We start from the raw sequence: 25906 nt of genomic DNA on the forward strand, positions 1-25906 counted from the left end.
AAAAGTACCCACTACACTCTCGGAGTGGTTGGCGTTAGGAAGGGCATCCAGCTGTAGAAACTCTGCCAGATCAAGATTGGAGTTTGGTGCAGCCATCTGGTTCGCCAGCCCTCAGTCAAAATCGTCCAACCCATGCTAGCATGGAAAGCAGACGTTAAACGATGATGATGATGATGATGGCTTGATTGACACTCACAAGCCAATCATCTACATCTAGTTCTTTACTGTCCACCAGACTAGTTTTAATAGTCTGGTGGGCAGTAATAACCCTTTTTTCTATGTATAACTTTAAATGTAGAGTAGTTTGGTTTTAAATGAAAACTACTCCTGCAGTTGCCATCATCAGAGATATGCCATCTATGGCTCTGCATTTTAGTACAAGCACAAACTGCATCATATACAAACTAACCATATTTTGTAATAACTTTGTTATAACTCTCAACTGGTTTAACAATTTGTATAAAATCTCTGAAAAAATAACCCCAAATATATGAGATCTTGGTTAATTGGTATGTAGTTAATAGAATCAACCACAATACTTGTACACTAAATTCATTGCTGTACTCATTGCCAATTTTCACCTTATTGACAGCATCTCTGTAAATGACTTGTACAGCTGTCACCAGCTACTCTTCTATCTCTAGCTTCTGCACTGACCACCAGATAAGGGAGCAGACCCTGTCAAAGGCTTTCTCCATGTCAACAAAAGCCAAGTAGAGGTGTTTTATTTTCAGCCACATGCTTCTCCTGCAGTTGCCTTACTAGAAAGATAGCATCAGCAGTACTTCTCCCTGGCACAAAACCAAACTACATCAGTTAAGCTATGACCCTCTCTGTAACTTTCATGATCCAGTCCAGCAATTTGATACCTCTGTACTTGTTTCTGTCTAAGGTGTCACCTTCATAGCAGTTGACTAAAATGCTGCTACACCAGTAGTTGGATGTGACTCCATTGTGGACAACTTGATTAACTATACAAGTAACTTGGTCAAAGGTGGCAAGCTGGCAGACTCGTTAGCACGCCAGGCAAAATACGTAGCTGTATTTCGTCTGCCGTTACGTGTTCTGGGTTCAAATTCCGCCGAGGTCAACTTTGCCTTTCATCCTTTCGGGGTCGATAAATTAAGTACCAGTTATACACTGGGGTCAATGTAATCGATTTAATCCCTTTGTTTGTCCTTGTTTGTCCCCTCTATGTTTAGCCCCTTGTGGGTAGTAAAGCAATATATGTGAGTAACTTGGTCACAAAATATATGGTAGAATTTCAAATTAAAATCAAAAAGAAGTAAAATAAAAACCTTCAAATTTTCTTTGTCATGAAGGAGAAAATGTACATGAGTAAGACAATTATGCTTAAAATACTCTCTTTATTACAAAACTAGAAATAGCTGATGCAATTAATTATTAAAATATACTGTATACTTACATATTGGATAGCCAAGGGCAAAATCATTGCTGCATGTAGTAAAAATACCAAAAATTCCAGCATAACCAAAGTTGATTGGACGGTAGGTAATAAAAGTGACTAATATGACCAAAGTGAAGATGATGAGTTTAGAGACTAAGACACACAAAATGAATTTGTAGTTAACTTCTTCCCAGCGAAGTTCCCACATTCCTTGCATGACCATTGCTGGTAAGCAGAAATTCCATACAAAAATTCCAATGCTTTTTCCAGTTTTGAAAGTAATTATTTTTGTCCATCCGGCCCAATAACCAGCGAAGATAACAGCAAAACATTGTACAATAGCAGGATATAGATTGTTTATGGAACAGTCTCCTGAGCTGGGCGCGATTGTAGAGTTGTTCATTATGCTGGAAAACAAGAAATTGCAGCAATAAAAATATATCCGGAAGACAAGAATAGCATTTAAAAATAATGAGCAGAAATAACAGTTCAAAAAACAACAACAGATACAAGAATGTCAACAACAACATAAATAATAAATAGCTTGGAAAAACATGTTTGAGGAGCTCTAATTATAGCTACTATTTGCATTATATCTCATAAATATTTATCAATGATAACTGTAAACCATGGCTTGTAGACTGATCTAGTATACAAGTCAATCTTAAAGATTCTTACGTGTTAGGCCTTTACCTACTGTATTGCTATAGAGGGAATTACATGGCTGAAACAGATAAAAGGAAGGTGGTGATGAGGTGCTGGAGCAAACACTCAAGTTACAAGAAAGTGAGCTTAAGAGAGGATAGCGGCAGTGGGTCGTGGGGGGGATAAGAGTGTCAGGGAATGGAGGTTAATGTAGTGAGTGATGAATAAGGATGAGGCTGTGGATGATGGGAAATACCAGTATGTAGAGGGGTAAGGTGGAAGATATTTATTTCTTTATTACCCAGAAGGGGCTAAACATAGAGGGGACAAACAAGGACAGATAAACGGATTAAGTCGATTATATCGACCCCAGTGCGTAACTGGTACTTATTTAATCAACCCCGAAAGGATGAAAGGCAAAGCCGACCTCAGCGGAACTTGAACTCAGAATGTAACAACAGACAAAATACGGCCACGCATTTCGCCCGGCATACTCTCTTTTTACTCTCTTTTACTTGTTTCAGTCATTTAATTGCGGCCATGCTGGAGCACCACCTTTAGTCGAGCAAATCGACCCCGGGACTTATTCTTTGTAAGCCTAGTACTTATTCTATCGGTCTCTTTTGCCGAACCGCTAAGTGACGGGGACGTAAACACACCAGCATCGGTTGTCAAGCATTGCTAGGGGGACAAACACAGACACACAAACATATACACACACACTTATATATATATATAATGTCAGTGTTCATAGTCGACAGAGTGTAAGTACCTTGAGAGAAAAGTTGGACCTGAGAGGAATCAGATGTTGTGTGCAAGAGAGACGATTGCGCTGGTATGGTCATGTGGCGAGAATGGACAAAGATAGGTGTGTAAAAAAGTGCCACACCCTGGTAGTTGAGGGAACCTGTGGAAGAGGTAGACCCAGGAAAACCTGGGTCGAGGTGGTGAAGCACGACCTTCGAACTCTAGGTCTCACCAAGGAAATGACCAGAGACCGAGACCGAAGTATGCTGTGCGTGAGAAGACCCGGCAAGACCAGTGAGAACAATCAAAATCAAATCATATATCAGAAAGCAGGGGTTAAGTGACCCATCCGTTCGTGTCCGCTGTCAGCCTCGTCTGGCACCCGTGCCAGTGATACGTAAAAACACCATTCGCTCATGGCCGTTTGCCAGCTCTGCCTGGCCCCGTGTCGATGGCACGTAAAAGCACCATCCGTTCATGTTCGTTGCCAGCCTCGCCTGGCCCCGTGCCGGTGACACGTAAAAGCACCGTCCGTTCGTGGCCGTTGCCAGCTCTGTCTGGCCCCGTGTCGGTGGCACGTAAAAGCACCATCCGTTCGTGGCCGTTTGCCAGCTCTGTCTGGCCCCGTGTCGGTGGCACGTAAAAGCACCATCCGTCCGTGTCCGTTGCCAGCCTCGGCTGGCCCCCGTGCCGGTGACACATAAAAGCACCATCCGCTCGTGGCCGTTTGCCAGCTCTGTCTGGCAACCGTGTCGGTGGCACGTAAAAGCACCATGCGTTCATGGCTGTTCGCCAGCTCTGTCTGGCACCTGTGCAGGTGGCACGTAAAAAACACCCACTACACTCGCGGAGTGGTTGGCGTTAGGAAGGGCATCCAGCCGTAGAAACACTGCCAGATCTGACTGGGCCTGACGAAGCCTTCCAGCTTCACAGACCCCAGTTGACCCGTCCAACCCATGCTAGCATGGAAAGCGGACGCTAAACGATGATGATATATATATATATATATATAGATATACGACAGGCTTCTTTCAGTTTCCGTCTGCCAAATCCACTCACAAGGCATTGGTCGGCCCGGGGCTATAGCAGAAGACACTTGCCCAAGATGCCACGCAGTGGGACTGAACCCGGAACCATGTGGTTGGTCAGCAAGCTACTTACCACACAGCCACTCCTGCTAACGTTTCTGTCAGCTCGCCGCCTTCAAGGTGGAAGATATTGGAGTGGATCAGGAAGGTGAATCAAACAAAGTAGTAGAATGGTGTGCAAGGCATAGGAACAGTAGAAAGGGAGATATAAAGGGGCTATAGTAAGTGGGACATAATGGTAGATATGAGAATGATAGCAGATAAGAGAGGTGTTTGGTTATAATGGAGAATAATAGAGGGGAGAGAGAGAGCAGTGGCTGAAGGTAGAGAAAAGGGATGATTGATAGAAATAGAGAGGGCTGAGAGGATAAGAAATAGATATGATTCCATATATATGCATGTGCAAGTCAGTAAGAATGTCACATAATGCAACAGGTGCAATGACCACCTTCGTTACCTGTATGGAAATACCCACAGATTTTGACAATGTCTTTTTTTAAATTATACTTTAATTTATTGTTCTTATTCATTTCAAATGAATATACAAATTTCGAAGTATATTATTGTTGTTAATGATGGCATTAAGAAGGGCATCCAAACAGAGAAACCATGCCAAATCTGACAACGGAACTCAGTGTAGTCCTGCAGCACATCAGATTCTGTCAAACTATCCCATTCATTCCACTATGGAAAATGGACATTAAATGTTGTTGATGATAATGATGATGATGATGATGATAATGATTGTCATTGCTACTGTAATTGTTATAATTGTTTGGATCATAGTTAACGAGCAGTTTATCATAACATCACATTTAAAACTTTTGTGAAATTCAATAAAAAACAAAAACTAAAAAAAACTATACAGATGTAGCTATCACCTCACCACTATCCCCTTTGACCCCATTACTCATAAAAATGTTCAACTACCCTCCCTCCCCAGGAAGCAGTACTAACCACTTGAGAAAACACTTTTCTAGCTGATCATTATAATACATATATACTATTACACTTTCGACAAAATACTTAAGTAAACAATACTTACAGATGACTGCCCTAAAGTAGACTTAACTGATAGTTATAATATACATACCATATCTCATGTAATAAATTGAATAACATTTCTGCAAAGTACTTCAACCACCTTCTGTTATTTGCATCAGAGATGTGTACAAATAGACAATGGCGTTACCAAGTCCACATGACCAATACTCAACATAGTTAGTCACTTGTTTTAACTGTTCAGATTCCATTGTGATCTCTTTCAAATATTAAAGCTGAATATATTTTATTCCCATACCGACCATCAACAAAAAGAATGAAATATGAAGCTACTTTCAAATTAAAAGTTGTTGAATTTCAGATTTCTTCAAACAAAACTGCAGCAATATAGAAGTGCAGAAGAAATGAAAAGCTGGTACGTGATTAGAAGAAAAGTAAAGCTTCCCCAAAGATGCCAAAGAAGAAATGTGTTGCAAGAATTGACCTTCGTGGCTTCCATGCCGGTGGCACATAACAGGGTACCATTCGAGCGTGATCGTTACCAACGTCACCTTACTGGCACCTGTGCTGGTGGCATGTGTAAAAAGATTCGAACGAGGTCATTGCCAGTACTGCCCGACTGGCCCCCATGCCGGTGACGCGTAAAAAGCACCCACTACACTCTCGAAGTGGTTGGCATTAGGAAGGGCATCTGGCTGTAGAAACTCTGCCAAATCAAGATTGGAGCCTGGTGCAGCTATCAGGTTCGCCAGCCCTCAGTCAAAATCGTCCAACCCATGCTAGCATGGAAATCGGACATTAAACAATGATGATGATGATATAGTATGAAGCCATTAAAGTGAGTTTTGCACAAGTTTAACCAATCAAAATGTGTTTAAAATTTTTTTTAAAAAAGACCTGGCACTCCTTCATATGCTGTAATTGTTTGCAATGTAACACCACTCTCTGCTTTCTTTGTTTTGACATTCTCCTTTCAAATAATTTAGGTTTAGTTAGATTAAAAAAAAAGATCATTTCTATTGAAAGTTTTAAATAACTTTTTTCATTTGGAAAGTATATATTTTTTATGTAACTTTCAAAAGACTTAGAAAAAAAAATCACCCACTCTTACAAATTTAACAGATTTTATCCACTACAGTAATTCCTGGAAGACCATCCTCTGAAATGTAGAGATTGCTTTCTAGTATCCACAGCCCACAAGCTCGTCTGTTCCCCATATTGCGAGCTGGCAGAAACGTTAGCACGCCAGGTGAAATGCATAGCCATATTTCGTCTGCCGTTACGTTCCGAGTTCAAATTCCGCTGAGGTCGACTTTGCCTTTCATCCTTTCGGTGTTGAATTCCCTCTTTGCCCATGTTTTTTGTGCAGCCACCAACTTCTTACTGTTCAAGTAGAACAGGAACAACATCAATATCGATGATCTCAGGATGGCATCAAATACCAGTGGGCACAGTGCTGCTAAACATAATACAAATATAGTAGCAGACTGCATCTAAACAAAGTCTTAATGGTATGGCATGAAGTCACTCACCAGTATACACAGCCTCAGGCCTACAGACATATAGTTTTCTCATTTTGCCCCTTTTATCACTATTACAATAGCCTTTCTTTCTCAGACTTGGCTGATCTTTGCCGCATTCAATTAACCCATCTGGCTCACTTATTGCTCCTTCTCTCATCATACATAATATCCCACCCTCTGGGTCTCACACTAACCACATTTCTCTTGTGCAGGCACATGGCCTAGAGGTCAGAGCAGCGGATTCGCGGTCGAGGGATCGCGGGTTCGAATCTCAGACCAGGCGATGTGTGTGTTTATGAGCGAAACACCTAAGTTCCACGCGGCTCCAGCAGAAGGTAATGGTGAACTTCTGCTGACTCTTTCACCATAACTTTCTCTCACTCTTTCCTCCTGCATCTTGCAGCTCACCTGCAACAGACTGGTGTCCCGTCCAAGTGGGGAACCTATACGCCAAGGAAACCGGGAAACCGGCCCTTATGAGCCGGGCATGGCTCGAGAAGGAAAAAATCAAAACAAACATTTCCCTTGTTCTTTCTCCCCACAATGTCATTCTTCTTAAATTCCCTCTTTAACCATTTTATCCTACAGCTATCTACTTGGAGTTGCTCAGAAGGCTCATCAACCATGTTGATCTCACTGATCTTAGAGAGTCTGGCCTGGGTTGTATAGTCAAGAAGATTACTTCCCAACCACATAGTTTAAGGATCAGTCCCACTGCATGACACTTGGATAAGTATTTTCTTCTATACTCTTAGGCTGACCAAAGTCTTGTGAGTGGATTTGGTAAATGGAAACTGAAAGAAGCCTCGTGTATATGTATATATATATATATATATATATATATATATCGTGGCCCTCCATCGGTTACGACGAGGGTTCCAGTTGATCCGATCAGCAGAACAGCCTGCTCGTGAAATTAACATGCAAGTGGCTGAGCACTCCACAGACACGTGTACCCTTAAAGTAGTTCTTGGGGAGATTCAGCATAACACAGAATGTAACAAGGCTGGCCCTTTGAAATACAAGTACAACAGAAACAGGAAGAAAGAGTGAGAGAAAATTCTGGTGAAAGAGTACAATCAATAAAGAGGTCTCATTCTGGCATAATATAGTGAGTGATTCCTGGCAATGAAATTTACAGTTATGAAAGTTAGTGTTGTATGGGGTTTCTACCACAAACTATAGGCCAAGATAAGGTATAAAGCATGCCGAGACTAGGTGGCTAAGGAAAGAAATTGTTTAGAGGACTTCTTTGAGAAGGAGCATAAGTGAGCAAGATAGTGTCACTTGAAGTCGATAGTACCCCCTATGTAGACCCTAGTCTGATGCCCCTTCACAGTCTAATGACTGAATCAAAGGATATATATATTTGGCAACCCTTCGTTATTGGTACACACCATTCACCTACAAAACCTTCCTTCATGACATAGATAAAAAGGTTAAGCTCTAGAACGATATATAAGGATTGCAATGTTGTCAAGCAGTGTTGGACACACACGCACATACACACACATGGACACATATATACCACTAGCGTCTTTCGGTTTCCATCTACCAAATCCTGACATTCCCCTAAGGTGCCACGCAGTGGGACTGAATCCCACATAGGCTCAGGAATGGGGGTGGATCCTTTGAATTTTTGCGAATTTGTGTAGTATTATGCAAAAAATTATGTAATTATCCCCACCCCACCTCGCAAATCCTAAAATCTCCACTCCTCAAAATGTGTTTTTTTTTTAATAACGGTTTTAAAATACAGACAGTCCGAATCTGCCATCTATTTCTGTTCATAATTTCAAAATAATTTTCAGATGAAAAAGTGTGTGGGTTAAGGGAGATTTAGCTGTTGTTTTCAGCACATCCTACAACCACCAGGTACTTTCCTCGTTTCCTTGTCACTCGGAAAAAAAAAAAAACATTTATTAACAGAGAAGTATGCTTTTAAAATAAATTATCTTTTTCATAACCGTTTTATGTCACTGGATAAATCGCAGCAATGATCTCAGGCTCTCCGATAGCTGTGAATATTTTAGTTTTGGGTGATAAAAATAAAAAAAGATTTTCTGAAAATTCCAAAAAATGAAAAAGTTATGAGGGGTTAAATGGGATGCTTAAATCGGAATTCCACCAACACCACCAGCAAGCACCGTTGGGGGCCTCTACAGGTGTTCGCTCCGAGGCAATCATATTGAACAGGTGTCTGGTTGAGGATAATTTCCTCTCATCTACTAATCTTGGAAGTCCCGTAAAGGGGACATGAGCACTGCTCTTCCTAAATTCACACACACGTGTGCATGTGTGTGCAACACACGCATATTTCTGTATGTTTTATATATATATATATATATATATATATGACCGTATTTCGTCTGCCGCTACGTTCTGAGTTCAAATTCCGCCGAGGTCGACTTTGCCTTTCATCCTTTCGGGGTCGATAAATTACGCACTGGGGTCGATGTAATCTACTTAATTCGTTTGTCTGTCCTTGTTTGTCCCCTCTATGTTTAGCCCCTTGTGGGTAATAAAGAAACATATATATATATATATATATATATATATATTATATATATATATAGGCTATCTTCTAGAAGCCGCATATATCGAGGTGCCTTTTACTTTCTGGCGCAAAACTAAACAGCGCGGATTACACTTTCCAAAATAGCTGATTAATGTCGTTTGGTGCTATATTCAAATATATTTCATGGTTTTTATTTACAACCAAACAAATACTGTAATATTAAAGCGTCGGTTGTAAATTTCTCGCCCGAAACCATACAAACTACTGAGATATATGAAGTAAAATAACACTGCATAAAATAAATCTATCAAATTTCTGAGGAAAATGATGACTGTAGTAGCCCCAAGACCTATTATTTGATAATTATTTTTCTATAACGTGTTTTTTTATTACCCTCAGCTCAATATTGTTTAATGTTTTATTATGTAACATACATATCTACGCGCATATTGTAGCGAACAGTGGTCCAGTTAGTCGTAAGTAGTCGATCCTAGAACGACTACCTAGCAAAGTAAACAAAACACAAAATTAAAAAAAAATTTACACAAAGTAAATAATTTTTGTTAAACAAAGTAAAACACAAAAACACAAAGTAAATAATTTTTTAAACAAGTAAATAGCACACAAAAACACAGAGTAATGATCGACTAGTCATGACTAGCTAGCGCGGATGCGCGTGACGGGACCACTGTTCGCTAGTAGTACCGACCTATTATTTGATAATTATTTTTCTATAACGTGTTTTTTTTTTATTACCCTCGGCTCAATATTGTTTAATGTTTTAATATGTAACATACATGCATATTGTAGGAATCGGAATATGGTCACTTCGGTAGTTTTCGACTCCTCTAAGGATGAATTAGTAAACTGTTTATCTCTTTAAACTGCCGTATTTTTGCCTTATATTTCTATGTTCCAAACAATTATATCATATTTCGTATTTGATAACTAAGAGCAATCGGTATTAAAATATGAATTGATAAGAGAAAGTCATAAGTAGAGATATTATCAGATATGACAACAATTGATACGATAAACGTAATGAAAATACAATAAACAGCGTGCTTTGTACTTTACTTTTCTCATCCTTGCTACACGAGACGATAGAATGTCTAGAAAAACATAAAATTAATGCCTTACCTCTGTCGTAGTTCTAACAAGCAAGTGCTCTGTATTCCTCAATATGTTACGTTACATAACTGGGACTGTTACTAAAATTAAAACATTGTTGAATAGATGCTTAAATACGCGTATCCAGCAACGTGGGTGACATGCGGCGCCATGTTGGAAGCGTAATCGTTGGGTGTGTGTGCGAATTAATTGACACCAACACCACGGGTGTTACAGTTTCGTTCGCAGACTAGCTTATTGATATATTGACTATATATTGGCCTTTGAAATCCAGCTATAATTGGGATAGTGAATACAGATTTACTTATGTCTCTGTTGCGAAAGAAAAATACATGAATCTGATTCAGAACGACATTTTCTGAGAGCGGGTACGTTCTTGTAGACTTTAGCAGATTGAAATGATGTCCTTTGTGGCCGGGCAAAATGTTTAACCAGTTAATGTAACCTGATGAAATGCCTAATGGAAAACAAGTGTTAAAAAGCGGAGATGAGAACAAACGTTCAAGTTATAAGCAGGATATTTTACTTTCTGGATAAATTAGTTGAAGAAATTTTTAAGATGAGGAACAGAATTCAGAGTAGTTTGGGGAGAAATAGTTGACCAAACTATTTAGTGTAGCCTGGAAAATATTGTGACCTTGTGGGTGTGATGAGGAGACAGGTGTAACAGGTAGGTCGGAGCAACTGTGGTATGTAGTTTGCTAGTTCAGAGAAGCAAAGAGTGTTTTTATAGTGGCTGAAGGGGCAGAGGAAAATAAGGTATCTTTGGGCTTAGGGATTGTTATAGGTTGGCGAATGATTCTTCATGAATTGGCTGAATAGCTCTTTTAAATGTTGTCATAGGTATTTATGAGTGTTGTTGTAGAAACGTCCCCAATATAATAGTTTCTTTGATTGCATGTGGAGCATAGGATAGCTGTCCCCAGATGAAGCCAGCTGCCAGTGCTTCAGTCTCTGAGAACCTTCTTATATGCAATCCCTGATGACTACCTCCCGTTACCAGGATCAGTTGCATATGTTCTCTTGTTGGTGTTAATCTTCTGCTTACCACTCTCCTCCTTTCTCAACCAAACTTAGAACCAGCTTTGGAGGAGTTGGAGATTTTAGACAATGTTTTTGCTCACTCGGTTATGGATAAGAAATTAAGTATTTTCGACCATCTGAAGAAGATTTGTTTGAATTATGCAGATATGGCATTGAGGGATCATTATGAGCATTTGTAGCAACCTTGAAGCTTTTTGTTACGCATCATTCTTGTGCAGGGACAGTTGGTGCAAGACTTTTTCTTTGATATGTATTGTAATTATGTTTTGGTACTGCTGAGGAAAACTATATTGCCATGTGGCCATTACATGAGGTTTTCAAGGACCGTTCATGGATGTAGTGTGTGTGTGCCTGGGCTGGAATGTGTGTGTGTGTGTGTACAAACAGCTATGCTTCATGATAGTGAGACAGGGGCCAAGAATGCAGATGACATGCATGGACTGGAGAGGAATGAAGCTTGTATGTTCTTATAGATGTGCAACATCAGTGTGCATGTATGGCAGTGAAAATATTAGTGTGATGGAGGAAAAGGACAACAGAAAAAGAAGCAAACGGGAGAAAGAAATACAAAAGGCCTGACCTGTTGACCTCGGTGAAATCAGTGGTCACTCTCACGAATTAAACACATCTTGTCTCTCTGCCATCTCTGCTCAAACTGACCACACGTGCTTCCTGCCCACGCATGCCCTCTGCCTGTCTCACCGGCCCCTGCAACCCTTACTTCTGTCCACCTCATCTGCAATCCCCTCCACCAACACCACATAGCTCCATCACAGCCCAACAACACCACAAACACCACAGTTATGTTCAGGCAGAAGAATCAGATGTAACATTCAAGAGAGAAGACTACAATGGATTGGAACATGTGAATGAAGATAGGTGTATAAAAAAATAAGGGCCAATCACTGGAAGTGGATGGTACCTATGGAAAAAGGAGACCTAGAAAGACATGAGATTAAGTACTGAGGGCCAATCTCAAAATGTTGAGCCTCACAGAAGAGATGACAATAGACCAAGATGTCTGGTGATATGAAGTTCTTGATATGACCTACCTACCTCAGTAAAACTGTCTGCTTAAAGCACTGTGTATTCCATTCACAATTTAAATTTAATTCACATGCCCTATCCCAATGAAACAAGCTGTGTCTCTTATTCAAAAACTATGCTTATTTCTTTCTGCTCTCTCTCTCTCTCTCTCTCCTGTCCTCCCCCAGCTAATTGTATCATTCCTATCTTGTGAGCCCCCTCCCCACCACTATATACCCATGTTTTACCACTCGCTGCATTCCCCACTTTCCTTCCCCTCTTCCTCCTTTGGCACTACCTTGAACTTATTACTTACACATGCTGGCCAATCCTCTTCCATTCCATTTATATTCGTATCCTGGTACCTTGAAAGTATGCCCTGCCACATTGCCACCATCTCACTCACTCTGTCTTGCTCTCTCTCACTCTTGCTCTCTCTCACTCTTGCTCTCTCTCTCTCTCTCTCTCTCTCTCTCTCTCTCTCTCTCTCTCTCTCTCTCTTTCTCTCTCTCTTTCTCTCTCTCTCCCCAACTGGAGTAGCTATGTATCTCTTCTACAGCAAGACACTTGTTTCTGTCCTCTCATTACATTACACAATACTACTCCTCCTCTCAGTTAAGGAATCTTTATCTTGCAAGTTACTTGGTGACCTTACCAGTGTTGGTGCCACATAAAAAGCACAACTACAATTTCCATTTGATTTTTTGATGTTGATGTTGATATACTTGACTCGATAGGAATCCTCAAGCACAGCAGGTTGCCCTATGATCCAAGTTAAGCACAGCAGACCGTCCTGCAATCCAAGGTACTTTGGATGGGCTGGGGCATGTAGAACATTCTTTTCTTTGTAGTTTGGTCATAGGTGATCTACTTCTAGCATATGGCTGACCACCTAGTGGTTTTTTAGCCCTTTAAATATACACAGGTATTAGAATTTTCTCTGATTTTTCAGATTTTTGTATGCTAGGTTACTGGTTTTAAATTGATATTAATTAAATTAATATTCAATTTATCTACCTCATCATTTAAATGTTTATATACACACACATACACACAAGGTCAGCTGCATAAAGAAGTGCAAAGCTCTAATTTTAGAGGGAACCTGTAGAAGAGATAGACCCAGGAAGATATAGGACAAGGGTGGGGAAATATGATCTTCAGTTGTTGAATCTCATGGAAGTGATTACAAGTGACTGAGACTTCTGGCAAGTTGCTGTTCTTGAGAAGATACATCAAACTAAGTGAAATCGTGATTGTGACCAGTGCTGGTGACATGTAAAAGGCACCCATGCCAGTGATATGTAAAAGGCACCTGTGCCGCAACATGTAAAGGTGTATCCATGCTGGTGATACATAAAAGACACCCAGTACACATAAAAGACACTCACCATAAAGTGTTTGGCATTAGGAAGGGCATCCAACCATAGAAACCAAACCAAAACAGTTGATTGGAGCCTGGTGCATCTCTCTGGCTTATAGCTTCAGTGAAACGGTCTAACCCATGCCAGCATAGAAAACAGAGGTTAAATGATAATGATAATAATGATATATATATATGTACATAACCAGGTTGGGTGTATATGCTGAATGCAATTCTGTGCATACACTGTATATGACACTACACGCTTTGAGCAGCATATGTCTATTATAGTTATTGTGTTTGTTCAGAGTTCAATTAATTCTATATGCACCTTTTGTTCCTCTCCCACCTTCTGATACATGTCACTATACATTCTTCAGCTTCTTTACAGCTTTTTAATTCTTTATATTCTCAAACACATCTTACTGACCACAATCTCACTCTCCCATTGCATTTTGTCTCCTCTTCCCAGTTTGCGTATCTTCTTTGGTATTTGGTCCATCTCACTTTTCTTCCAACTCATTTGATCTGGACCTCACCACATCCCTCCCATTTTAGCTCATACATTATTCCCACTATCTCTTACATTGTTTTGTTTTCCTATCTCCCAACATTTCTACAACCAGATGCCCTTCTTGCCTCTAACCCTTGCTTGTTTCCAGTAAGTTAATATTTCCCTGTAGCTAGATATGTTTTTCTCTTGATTGCTAAGAGGTTCTCACTCTCAATGATCTTTCTAACATACCAGACATCAACCAGGAAGTCTTCTTTTTAGTCCTAGATATGTAGCCAGCTTAGTGGTGGGTGTCGGTTTAGTCACTGACAGCCCAGCTATACAACAATTTGTACTGGATTCTATATTACTAGTAGCATTCATGAGAGATCTCACAAGTGACCTGATATTCAATATGTGTATGTATGCAGGGTGTGGTGGGTAAATTGTTGCTATTTTATATTTTTAATTTTGCACATGCACATTGTTTTTGATTTTGTCGACTACACAGTATAGTAGGGTCAGTTGGACACTGTCTGTGAGAAAAATAGCACTATGACACAATTCACTCTGCCAGAATTTTGGAAATGACATGTTATACTGCTTGGCATTCGTGCTGGAAGCTCCAATACAAACAAATGGTGAACACACAGAACAACCATTGGCTTACCATGTCCCCAAAACATGTACTGAGAGGGATAAAAATCAAACATCCAGTCAAAATCATGATGTTTGGAGTGATCACTAGTGAAGGTGATGTAATGCCTTCATTCAGCTTCCCACATGGCCTCAGGCTCAACATGGAGGCATATATCAAGTGCCTGAAGGAGGTAGTGCTGACTTGGGTCAAGAGGGTGGCTGCAGGAAAACCCTGTGTCTGGCAACAGGACTCTGTACCATGCCACACAAGTAGGAGAACCCAGTCATGGCTGTCAGACAATTTCTGTGATCACATCACCCCTAACATCTGGCCACTTAACTCCCCAGACTGCAACCTTCTTAATTATTTCTTCAGATCTACTTCTACCTACCTACCTACCACACCTTCACAAAAGTAAAAGAGAGAGAGAGACAGAAAAAAGGAAAATGTTTCACTTATTTGAAAACAATGAAAATATTTTTTTTAAATATTTTATTTAATTTTTCCACAATTTAATCGCTTTTATGTTTTACCCCAAGTTGAAAAAGTTGCGAAGACTGTAACCAGTACTAAAATGTTCTTCATGATAAAATTACTTTAGCATTTTCTACCTTGTCCTATTTCCCTTACATGTGTGTGTGTGTTAAAAGATAATCTGAAATGTCTGAGTATTAGGAAAGAAAACTTTGAGAATCTTGCAAGAAACCATGTAGGCTGGGGAAGAGAGCCCTTTTTCCAGCTTAAAAACTTTGAAACCCAAAGGGTACAGCTTCAAGAGCAGTTATGGGAAAATAGGAGAAGAGACCAACAGACCAACAGTCTTCCCACAAACCACCATTGTCCACATTGTAATTTCTCAGATCATTTGCTGGTTTAATAGCTTATGTTCCCACTCATATCCATATTGTATTTGGTGGCCTCAGGACTCAGATGAGGAGTCACAACGTGAAGTAAATGAATTGTAAACATTAGTGAATGGTAGTAATAGTAGTGTGAGTATGTTATTGATTGTCTATTTGGTTGGATTTTCTTTTTTTTTTTCTGTCTTCTCACTAAACACTTATACATCATCTTCAGTAGGAGAGTAAGGGAGAGAATCAGTCTAGATGAGATGCAGTTTGGGTTTGTGCCAGGGAAAAGCACCACTGATGCTATATTTCTGGTAAGACGGCTGCAAGAGAAATACCTAGCCAAAGTTAAACCTCTCTACCTGGCTTTCATTGACATGGAGAAAGCCTTTGACAGGGTCCCCCGATCCCTTATCTGGTGGTCAATGAGGAAACTAGGGATAGATGAATGGTTAGTGAGAGCTGTGCAAGCCATGTACAGGGATGCTGTCTGTAAGGTGAGGGTTGGCAACGAGTACAGTGGAGAATTCCGAGTAGGGATAGGGGTCCACCAAGGATCAGTCCTCAGCCCCCTCTTATTCATCATAGTCCTCCAAGCAATAACAGAAGAATTCAAGACAGGATGCCCTTGGTAGCTCCTCTATGTTGATGACCTTTCTCTAATTGCTGAGTCACTATCAGAACTAGAAGAAAAGTTTCAGGTGTGGAAGCAAAGATTAGAATTGAAGGGCCTTAGAGTCAACCTAGCTAAAACCAAAGTTTTAATAAGTAGGAAGGCAGACAAATTACAAATCCCTTCAGGTAGATAGTCCTGCTCAATCTGTAGAAACGGCGTAGGTAGAAACTCCATAAGATATACCCAGTGTAAGCCATGGACACATAAGAGGTGCAGCAATATCAAAGGAAGGCTAACTAGGAAGATAGTTTTTGTATGTGGCAAATGCTCAGGTTCTATAAAAACTGAAAATGTGCAGAGAACAGCTTCTGTAACATTCCAGGGAGAAAAACCACAAGTAGTTGATAGCTTCCATTACCTAGGGAACCAAGTTAGTAGCTGCTAGAATAAGAATAGTCAGGGGAAAATTCAGAGAGCTACTACCTCTGCTGGTAACAAAGGGCCTCTTGCTCAGAGTAAAAGGTAGACTGTATGACATGGGCTGTGACAGCTGAAGACATGTGTAAGCTTGCAAGGAATGAAGCCAGTATGCTCGACTGGATGTGTAATGTCAGTGTGCATACACAATAGAATGTAAGTGCCCTGAGAAAAGTTGGATTTAAGAAGCATTAGATGTGGTGTGCAAGAGAGACGACTCTGCTGGTATGGTCATGTGTTGCGAATGAATGAGGACAGCTGTGTGAAAAAGTGTCACACCCTAGCAGTAGAGGGAGATGTGGAAGAGATAGACCAAGGAAAACCTGGGATGAAGTGGTGAAGCACGACCTTCAAACATTGGACCTCATGGAGGCAATGACTAGTGACTGAGACCTTTAGAGATATGCTGTGCTTGAGAAGACCCGACAAGCCAAGTGAGACCAGAGCCCATGGCCTATCCCAGTGGATGTAACCAGCTCACTTATGAATACCCCTCATTCATGGGACAATAAACTTTGCTTGTGAAGACTTATTGAGGCAAGTGAAATCAAAATCAAAATTGCTGTCATGGCCGATGACAGTACCACCTGATTGGCACTCGTGCCAATGGAACATTAAAAGCACATCCAAGCATGATCGTTGCCAGGGCCACGGATTGGCTTCCATGCTGGTGACACGTGAAAAACACCATTCAAATATGATCGTTGCCTACATTGCCTTACCGGCACATGAAAAACATTCAAGCATGGTTCTTGCCAGTGCCACTGGTCTGGCTCCTGTGTGTGTAGCACGTAAAAACATCTTTTGAGCATGGTCGTTGCCAGAAATGCCTGGCTGGCCCTGGTGCCAGTGTCACGTAAAAGCACTCACTACACTCCTGGAGTGGTTGGCATTAGGAAGGGCTTCCAGCTGTAGAAACTTTGCCAGATCAGATTGAGCCTGGTGCACCCTCTGGCTCACCAGAGATCAGTCAAACTGTCCAACCTATGCTAGCATGGAAAGCGGACGTTAAACAATGATGATGATGATGACATATATATATATATATATGTGTATATACATCTTATCTTTTCTTTTATCTTTTACTTGTTTCAGTCATTTGACTGTAGCCATTTAAGGGCACCACCTTGAAGGGTTTTAGTCAAATAAATTGACCAAGGACTTTATTTTTTTAAGTCTAGTACTTATTCCATTTGTTTCTTTTGCTGAACTGCTAAATTTCAGGGTTGTAAACATACCAATACCAGCTTCCAGGCGGTAGTGGGGGGACAAACACAGACACAAAGACACACACATACATATGTAGGTAGGCACATACATACATACGTACATATGTACATACATAGATACATACATACATACATACATACATACATACGTACATATATACAATGGACTTCTTTTGGTTTCTGTTTACCAAAGCTACTCACAAGGCTTTGGTCGGCCTGAGACTATGGAAGAAGACACTTGCCTGAGGTGCCACACAGTAGGACTGAACCTGGAGCCATGTGGTTGGGAAGCAAACTTCTTACCACACACACACACACATTCCAGTATTGGAATAAAAACAAAATGGCAATATAAATTATAATTCAATCTGTGCAACTCAATAACAAGTGGCACAGCTGCACAGTACCAGTACGTATTGATGCCCATAAAGACAGATAAATGACACAGCAAAAGATTTTTTTACCACCACCCATGAATGCAGACACACACAAACACCTGAATGCACACTCACACACAAACACATATGCTCTCTCTCTCTCTCTCTCTCTCTCTCTCTCTCTCTCTCTCTCTCTCTCTCTCTCTCTCTCTCTCTCTCTCTTTCCTTCTTCACCTATACATTCCCTCTCGCATCCATACAACCACATAAATATTGAACCTAAAACTAAAAGACAGACGTGAAGCTAAACCTGGAGTAGGGAAGGCATTGTCAGTGCAGAGGTCATGGATAGTAATGAAAAGACTTTGGTAAACTGATGAACTAATTAACTAAATGATTAATCAAACAATTAATTATTTCCTTGATTAAGTAGCTAACCAATTGACAAATAAGTAAGAAATGAAATTGAATTATGTATCTTTTACTTCAAATCATAGCTCAATCTGTGATTATATAATTTAATTCATTACTTTAAGCAATGGTTAGCAAGTTTGCTTTGGCAATGCTAAAGATATTTTGGTGATACGGATTGTGTCTCACTATAAATGGTATGACCTGTTCTTGTTTTCTTCTGTTTGGTTGCCTTCTTTGGGGTTCCTCTTTTTTGTGTTGCCACGCTTGAATTGTGCTTTTTATGTGCCACTGGCACAGGACCAGTCAGGCGGCACTGGCATCAACCACGCTCTAATGGTGCTTTTTTACTAGTCATTGCCTTGGTGAGGCCCAATGTTTGAAGGTCGTGCTTTACCACCTTATCCCAGGTCTTCCTCTTCCACAGGTTCCCTCTACTGCTAGGGTGTGACACTTTTTCATACAGCTGTCCTCATCCATATGCAACACATGACCATACCAACGCAGTTGTCTCTCTTGCACACCACATCTGATACTTTTTATGTCCAACTTTTCTCTCAGGGCGCTTACACTCTGCCATGTATGCACACTGACATTACAATCCAGTGGAGCATACTAGCTTCATTTCTTTTAAGCTTACACATGTCCTCAGCAGTCACGGCCCATGTTTCACTGCCATGTAGCATGGCTGTTCACACATATACATTATATAGTAAGCCTTTTATTCTGGATGGGAGACCCTTTGTCACCAGATGAGGTAGGAGCTCTCTGAACTTTGCCCAGGCTATTCTTATTCCAGCAGCTACACTCTCAGAACATCCACCTGCTACTGACTTAATTACCCAGGTAACGGAAGCTATCAACTACTTCTAGTTTTTCTCCCTGGAATGTGGCAGAAGTTGTTCTCTGCACATTTTCAATGTTTATTGCCCCTGAGCATTTGCCACACACAAAAACTATCGTCCCATTTAGCCTTCCTTTGATATTGCTACACCTCTTATGTGTTCATAGCTTACACTGGGTACATCTTAAGGAGTTTCTAGCTACTCCTTTTCTACAGATCAAGCAGGGCCATCTACCTGAAGGCATTTGTAATTTGTCTGTCCTCCTACTTACTAAGACTTTGGTTTTTGCTAGATTGACTCTAAGGCCCTTTGATTATATATAACACAGTTGTGTTATGGCATACTCCATCCAATCAGGGTTGGCTGCATAGGAATGCAAAAGGCAAGTCTCTGCCCAAGGAGAGAAGCGGTGGAGTTTTAAGCAGTTGACGAAAAGATGGCACAGCAGCAATATTTCTTCTTTCATCATGAAACAGCTTTTGGGTTTTTCACCACCAACTTCATGCAGCTAACTGTAGTTATATTAGCTCTCAACTTGTCACCCACTGAACAGCCTAGTTCATTTATACTAATTTCGCTCCTCGAATATCTGGATGACATCAGCCACTACTCTGCTTCGTAATGGACTGTATATTTTCATTTAAGCTAGCTTCATCTCTATTAGCTTACAATGGCTTCTAACAGAATCATTTTTGTTTGAAAGTAGGTTATTATGCTTTACCTGGCTAATGACACACATTCTGTGTCTGATTAGTATTTGTGAGGGGAACAGCTGGAAGAGATGTCTTCCTGGGACTATAAATGCCAGTAGCACTGTCCCATATAGAACGCTACGCTTGGTTGGTGATTATATGTTACAATTCCGTATTGCTACTGTTTACATCTGGCTCAGAGATTTAATATAGCTTATTTCTCCTTTTTCGAGATCAGCGACGGTTCGTCACTGGAAAAAGCATACAATATTTTGCGAGTGGGGTGAGTTTTCATCACTAGCTGGTGATTAACACATGCTGAGAACAGGTAACCACCCAGAAACTTGAGTCCATGTGTAATCAGATAAGGCTAGGGATGTGAGTAATGACCTCCCATTGCAAATACTAATCGGACACAGAATGTGTGTTGTTAGCCAGCTGGAAGAGATGTCTTCCTGGGGTTATAAACGCCAGTAGCACTGTCCCATATAGGACGCCACACCTGGTTGGCAATTCTATGTATATATATATGCCCCATTCATAAAGGAGGTAGCAGAGCGGAAGCCAAGAACTATAGACCTATCTCTCTGACCTCACACATCAGCAAGGTCATGGAACGAATAGTCAGAAGGAAGCTGATCACCTTCCTCGAAGAGAATGACTTGCTGCCCGACACCCAACATGGTTTCCGACCAGGGAGAAGCTGTTTAACTCAGCTCCTACAACACTATGACTGGGTGCTGAAACGGCTGCTCAACCACTCAAATGTGGAAGTGATATATCTCGACTTTGCAAAGGCCTTTGATAAAGTCGATCATGGAATGATATGTCACAAACTGCGTGATCTCAACATAGTTGGAAAACTGGGAGAATGGCTTCATGACTTTCTGAAGGATAGAAGTCAGGTGGTAGTAGCCAATGGGGCCACCTCCATTAACACACAAATAGTGAGCGGTGTTCCGCAGGGCACTGTTCTGGGACCACTACTGTTCATAATGGCCCTCTCAGACATGCCCTCAGCCACGCAGAGAGCCACGATCACAAGTTATGCAGATGATACAAAAGTTTCACAGGCAATACAGAACCTGAGGACACTAAACACCTGCAATGTGAGCTGGACGAAATATACAAGTGGGCTGAAAAGAATAGCATGCAGTTCAATGCTGGAAAGTTTCAAGCTTTATACTATCAGCATGCAAAACTGAATGCAATACCCAATGAATACACTGGACCCGGAGGATTGCAATCCCAGAGGCACAATCAGTGCGTGACCTGGTATTCACATGAGTAATGACGCGACCTTTCATGTACATGTTGCTAAACTGACAATGAAATGTAGACGGCTGGCTGGATGGATTCTTAGAACCTTTAGAACAAGAGAACAAAAAACCATGATGGTCCTCTGGAAGACACTTGTCCTAAGCCACTTTGACTATTGCTCTCAGTTATGGTCACCATCCAGTGTCAAGTTGATCACAGAACTTGAGGCGATCCAACGAAGCTACACGAAGAAGATAGCCTCTATGCAGAATGTAAGCTACTGGGAAAGACTCAAGAGATTAAAATTATATTCTCTGGAGCGTAGGCGGGAAAGATATGCCATAATATACATCTGGAAGATCCTGGAGGGAAGTGTCCTGAACTTTGGCATCGAGAGTTACGCAAATGCCAGAACTGGGCGCCACTGCGTGGTGCCTAGGACTCCAAACCTGCCATCAAGATGTAGGACAAGATTCTGTGATAGCCTAGGCTTCCGAGGCCCACAGCTCTTCAATATCCTCCCGATGAACCTGAGAGACCTGCATGGGGTGGATACAGATGTCTTTAAAATGAAGCTGGATCTCTTCCTGTCAGGTGTCCCAGATGAACCAACTTCACGGCAGGAGGGGCAGATGAGGGCAGCTGCATCGAACTCTCTCATGCACCAAATAGCAGTTGCTAGAAAGCCTTCATGAAGTGAAACCATGTAGCAACACCAAATGGCGGTGCCCCAGCATGGCCACAGCCCATAAGCTGAAACTAGAATCAATCAATCAATCAATCATATATATATATATGTATATATATATATATATTATATATATATATATATATATATATACATAAGTATGATTTTAACTTCAACTTTGATGAAAAGAAAAAATCCTTATATGAATATTACGCTTGAACTTCTTTGTATTAAGAGGAACTATATACTGAAAATTATAGTCTAACTGTATGTTTTTTATAAGTTTATATGCATGTATATTTGTATACATATATATATATATATATATGTATATATATATATATATATATAATATATATATATATATATATATATATATATATATATATATATTATATATATATATATATGTATGTACATATATATTTATTTGTATGGATTGTGGATTGTTTATCTTGTATCATAATATTTGATATGTTAGAATCTATTATAAGATGTATTGTCAAGTGAAGATTACTATAAATTTAATAATAGTTATTATTGATAAACATAATAATAATAATAATAATAATAATAACAATAATAATAATATTAATAATGATCAAGAAGGGAACCGAAAATTATATGAGAATGATCCCTGGCTTACCATCCCTGCAAGAAGTGCAAAAGATTGTCTTAACTGGTACATCACACGTATTGAGAAGAGCATTGTCGATGTGAGAACTATTACTACCCATGTATTTTAATTTAACTTTAAAAAAAAAAAAATGAACGAACTAGTGAGTCTAGTTTAATGGCCTACCAATGTATACTATGAGTTTCTTTGCCCTAGGAGTCGGGAAGACACTCGGCAAGAAATGGAAGCAAATTTAAAAGAAGAAGAAAAAAGATAACAATAATATTAATAATTGATTATTATTTATGTGGTCATAAGCATAGACGTGTTTATATGTTCCAGTATATGTATATATATGTATATGACGTATGGTCTATTTACGTGGACCTATTGTTTAATTGTGTTTACTTATGTATTTTTACACTTGTAAAAGTATATACTCTCTGCTTATGTATGTATATGTGTATATATGTATATACTCTTTACTCTCTTTTTACTTTTTACTTGTTTCAGTCATTTGACTGTGGCCATGCTGGAGCACCGCCTTTAGTCGAGCAAATCGACCCCAGGACTTATTCCATCGGTCTCTTTTGCCGAACCACTAAGTTACGGGGGTGTAAACACACCAGCATCGGTTGTCAAGCGATGTTGGGGAGACAAACACAGACACAGAAACACACACACACATACATACATACATATCATCATCATCGTCGTTTAACGTCCGTTCTCCATGCTAGCATGGGTTGGACGGTTCGACCGGGGTTCTGGGAAGCCAGAAGGCTGCACCAGGCTCCAGTCTAATCTGGCAATGTTTCTACAGCTGGATGCCCTTCCTAACGCCAACCACTCCGTGAGTGTAGTGGGTGCTTTTTACGTGCCACCTGCACAGGTGCCAGGCGGGGCTGGCAACGGCCACGGTCAGATTGGTGTATTTTATGTGCCACCGGCACATAATATATATATATATATTATATATATATATATATATATATATATATATAATATATATTATATATATATATATATAATATATATATATATATATATTATATATATATATATATTATATATAATATATATATATAATATATATATATATAATATATATATATATATATATATATATATATATATATATATATATATATACATATATACGATAGGCTTCTTTCAGTTTCCTTCTACCAAATCCACTCACAAGGCTTTGGTCAGCCCGAGGCTATAGCAGAAGGCACTTGCCCAAGGTGCCATGCAGTGAGACTGAACCCGGAGCCATGTGGTTCGTAAGCAAGCTACTTACCACACAGTCACTCCTAGGCCTCTATATATGTATATGTTTCTATGGATAGTTGTTCATATTTCTTTATATATATTAAATAATACGTGGATCATGTTTCATGTATTAATATTAATATTTTTAAAGTTCTTTATAACCTCTGACGAAGCCTATGGTTATATATATAAGTACCCTATTTTTAAATGCCTATAACCTCAATATATTGACAATTATAGGCAATAAAAATAAAAATAACTACTTTTAACCATAGGCTGAAACAGCTGTAAGAAGTGATTTTAATGATTTCAATAATTTATATTATGATTTTTATAATTTGTATTCTTATCTTATACGTATTGAATTATGAGATATATATGTATACTATTAAGGTTCTCATTTTGTTAAACGAATAAATAATTCAACATTCTAATATCTGAAAGTTGATGAACAAACTAAATTTGTTTCTCCATTTTTTTATTTGTATTATGAATTAACGGTAAAAATATTTCTTTACCTTCACCCGTTTAATACAATAAATAAGTTAATTGCATTGCAATTAAAAGCATTTATGTATTAAGAATCTGGGTACTTTACCAACAGTATATTGGATAAATACTATCCCTTAGTGGGTTACACCCATAACTCCTAACTTACTTTGTGTTATATATATATATATATAATAATTATTTGAGGGAATATTAATCCTAACTTACAGGGAAAAAAATTCAATTTAGAAATACTAAATCAAATTTCACACAATATAATATATATATATAAAATTAGAATAAACCACCTTTTATCAATTCAAAATGAACAATTAAATTACACCATCTAGAATTTTTACTATAATCATTTCTTAAATATAGCCACGAATCACGTGTCGTTATTCTACCAATTATATACGTTTTTATCATTTTTTGCAATTTACTTAATCATTGATATTTTATTATTTTAATTTTAATATTTCTATTATATGTAATTTTCTAGATGGTGCAATTTAATTGTTCATTTTGAATTGATAAAAGGTGTTTTTTTTCTAATTTGTATATATATATATGTGTGTGTGTGTATATAAATGTATGTAAGATCCAGGGAAGAAAGTTAGCTTCAAGCAATCTGTAGTAAATATCAAAAAATAACTTTCAGGGACAATAGTGGATTACTGAGACGGAAGGTTGTAGATTGTTTCATATCGAAGAACGATAAGCTGGAAAAAGTTCTTTTTATATTCCAGAGTAGGCAACGAGGGTTGCCAGGTGTGTGAATAAGAATATAAGAATTACAGAATGGAAATATTCTTGGCCTGAAGAGTAGCTGGCAGTATACACCTCACTTGGATTTTACCACTTCTGAAGTTCCACTCACTATGAAACATATGTAGCCTGGATCTTTCCTACTCCATTCCATAACTCTTATGTACACACACACACACACACCTTCCTTCAACTTGAGGGTACACCTGGACATTCTTCACCAGCTCCTTCTTCTTTTCCAACTGGGGTTAGTATAGACAAACCTCTTTCCACACTCCTGAAAATTGCTAGCCTTGTGCCTAAATTATAAACTATTATTTTACACTGCATACATAGTCGGCAGCCACTGCAAATTAATATATATTTCTTTACTGCAAAGTCGACCTCGGCGGAATTTGAGCTCAGAGCATAAAGACAGACGACATATATATGTCTTTACTGCCCACAAGGGGATAAACACAGAGAGGACAAACAAACGGATTAAGTCGATTATATCGACTCCAGTACGTAACTTGTACTTAATTTATCGACCCCGAAAGGATGAAAGGCAAAGTTGACTACGGCAGAATTTGAACTCAGAACGTAACGACAGACGAACTACCGCTAAGCGTATCGCCCAGCGTGCTAACGTTTCTGCCAGCTCGCCAGAAGCCTAGAAACGTTTGAAAGACCAACGATACTTGAGATGGG

General features: G+C 39.4%; 1 protein-coding gene across 1 annotated transcript in view; it reads right to left on the minus strand.

Moving 5' to 3' along the window:
• Positions 1 to 10904, minus strand: part of LOC115214858 (integral membrane protein GPR155) — a 31373-nt gene extending 20469 nt beyond the window's left edge. The window contains 2 exon segments of the mRNA XM_036505491.1: positions 1427 to 1815; positions 10072 to 10904. Coding sequence (XP_036361384.1) covers positions 1427 to 1811 — 385 coding nt within the window. The 5' untranslated portion in view covers positions 1812 to 1815; positions 10072 to 10904.
• Between the last annotated feature and the right edge of the window lie 15002 nt (positions 10905 to 25906).

The sequence above is a fragment of the Octopus sinensis genome, linkage group LG8 (genome assembly GCF_006345805.1).
Source record: "Octopus sinensis linkage group LG8, ASM634580v1, whole genome shotgun sequence".
NCBI classification, from domain to species: domain Eukaryota; kingdom Metazoa; phylum Mollusca; class Cephalopoda; order Octopoda; family Octopodidae; genus Octopus; species Octopus sinensis.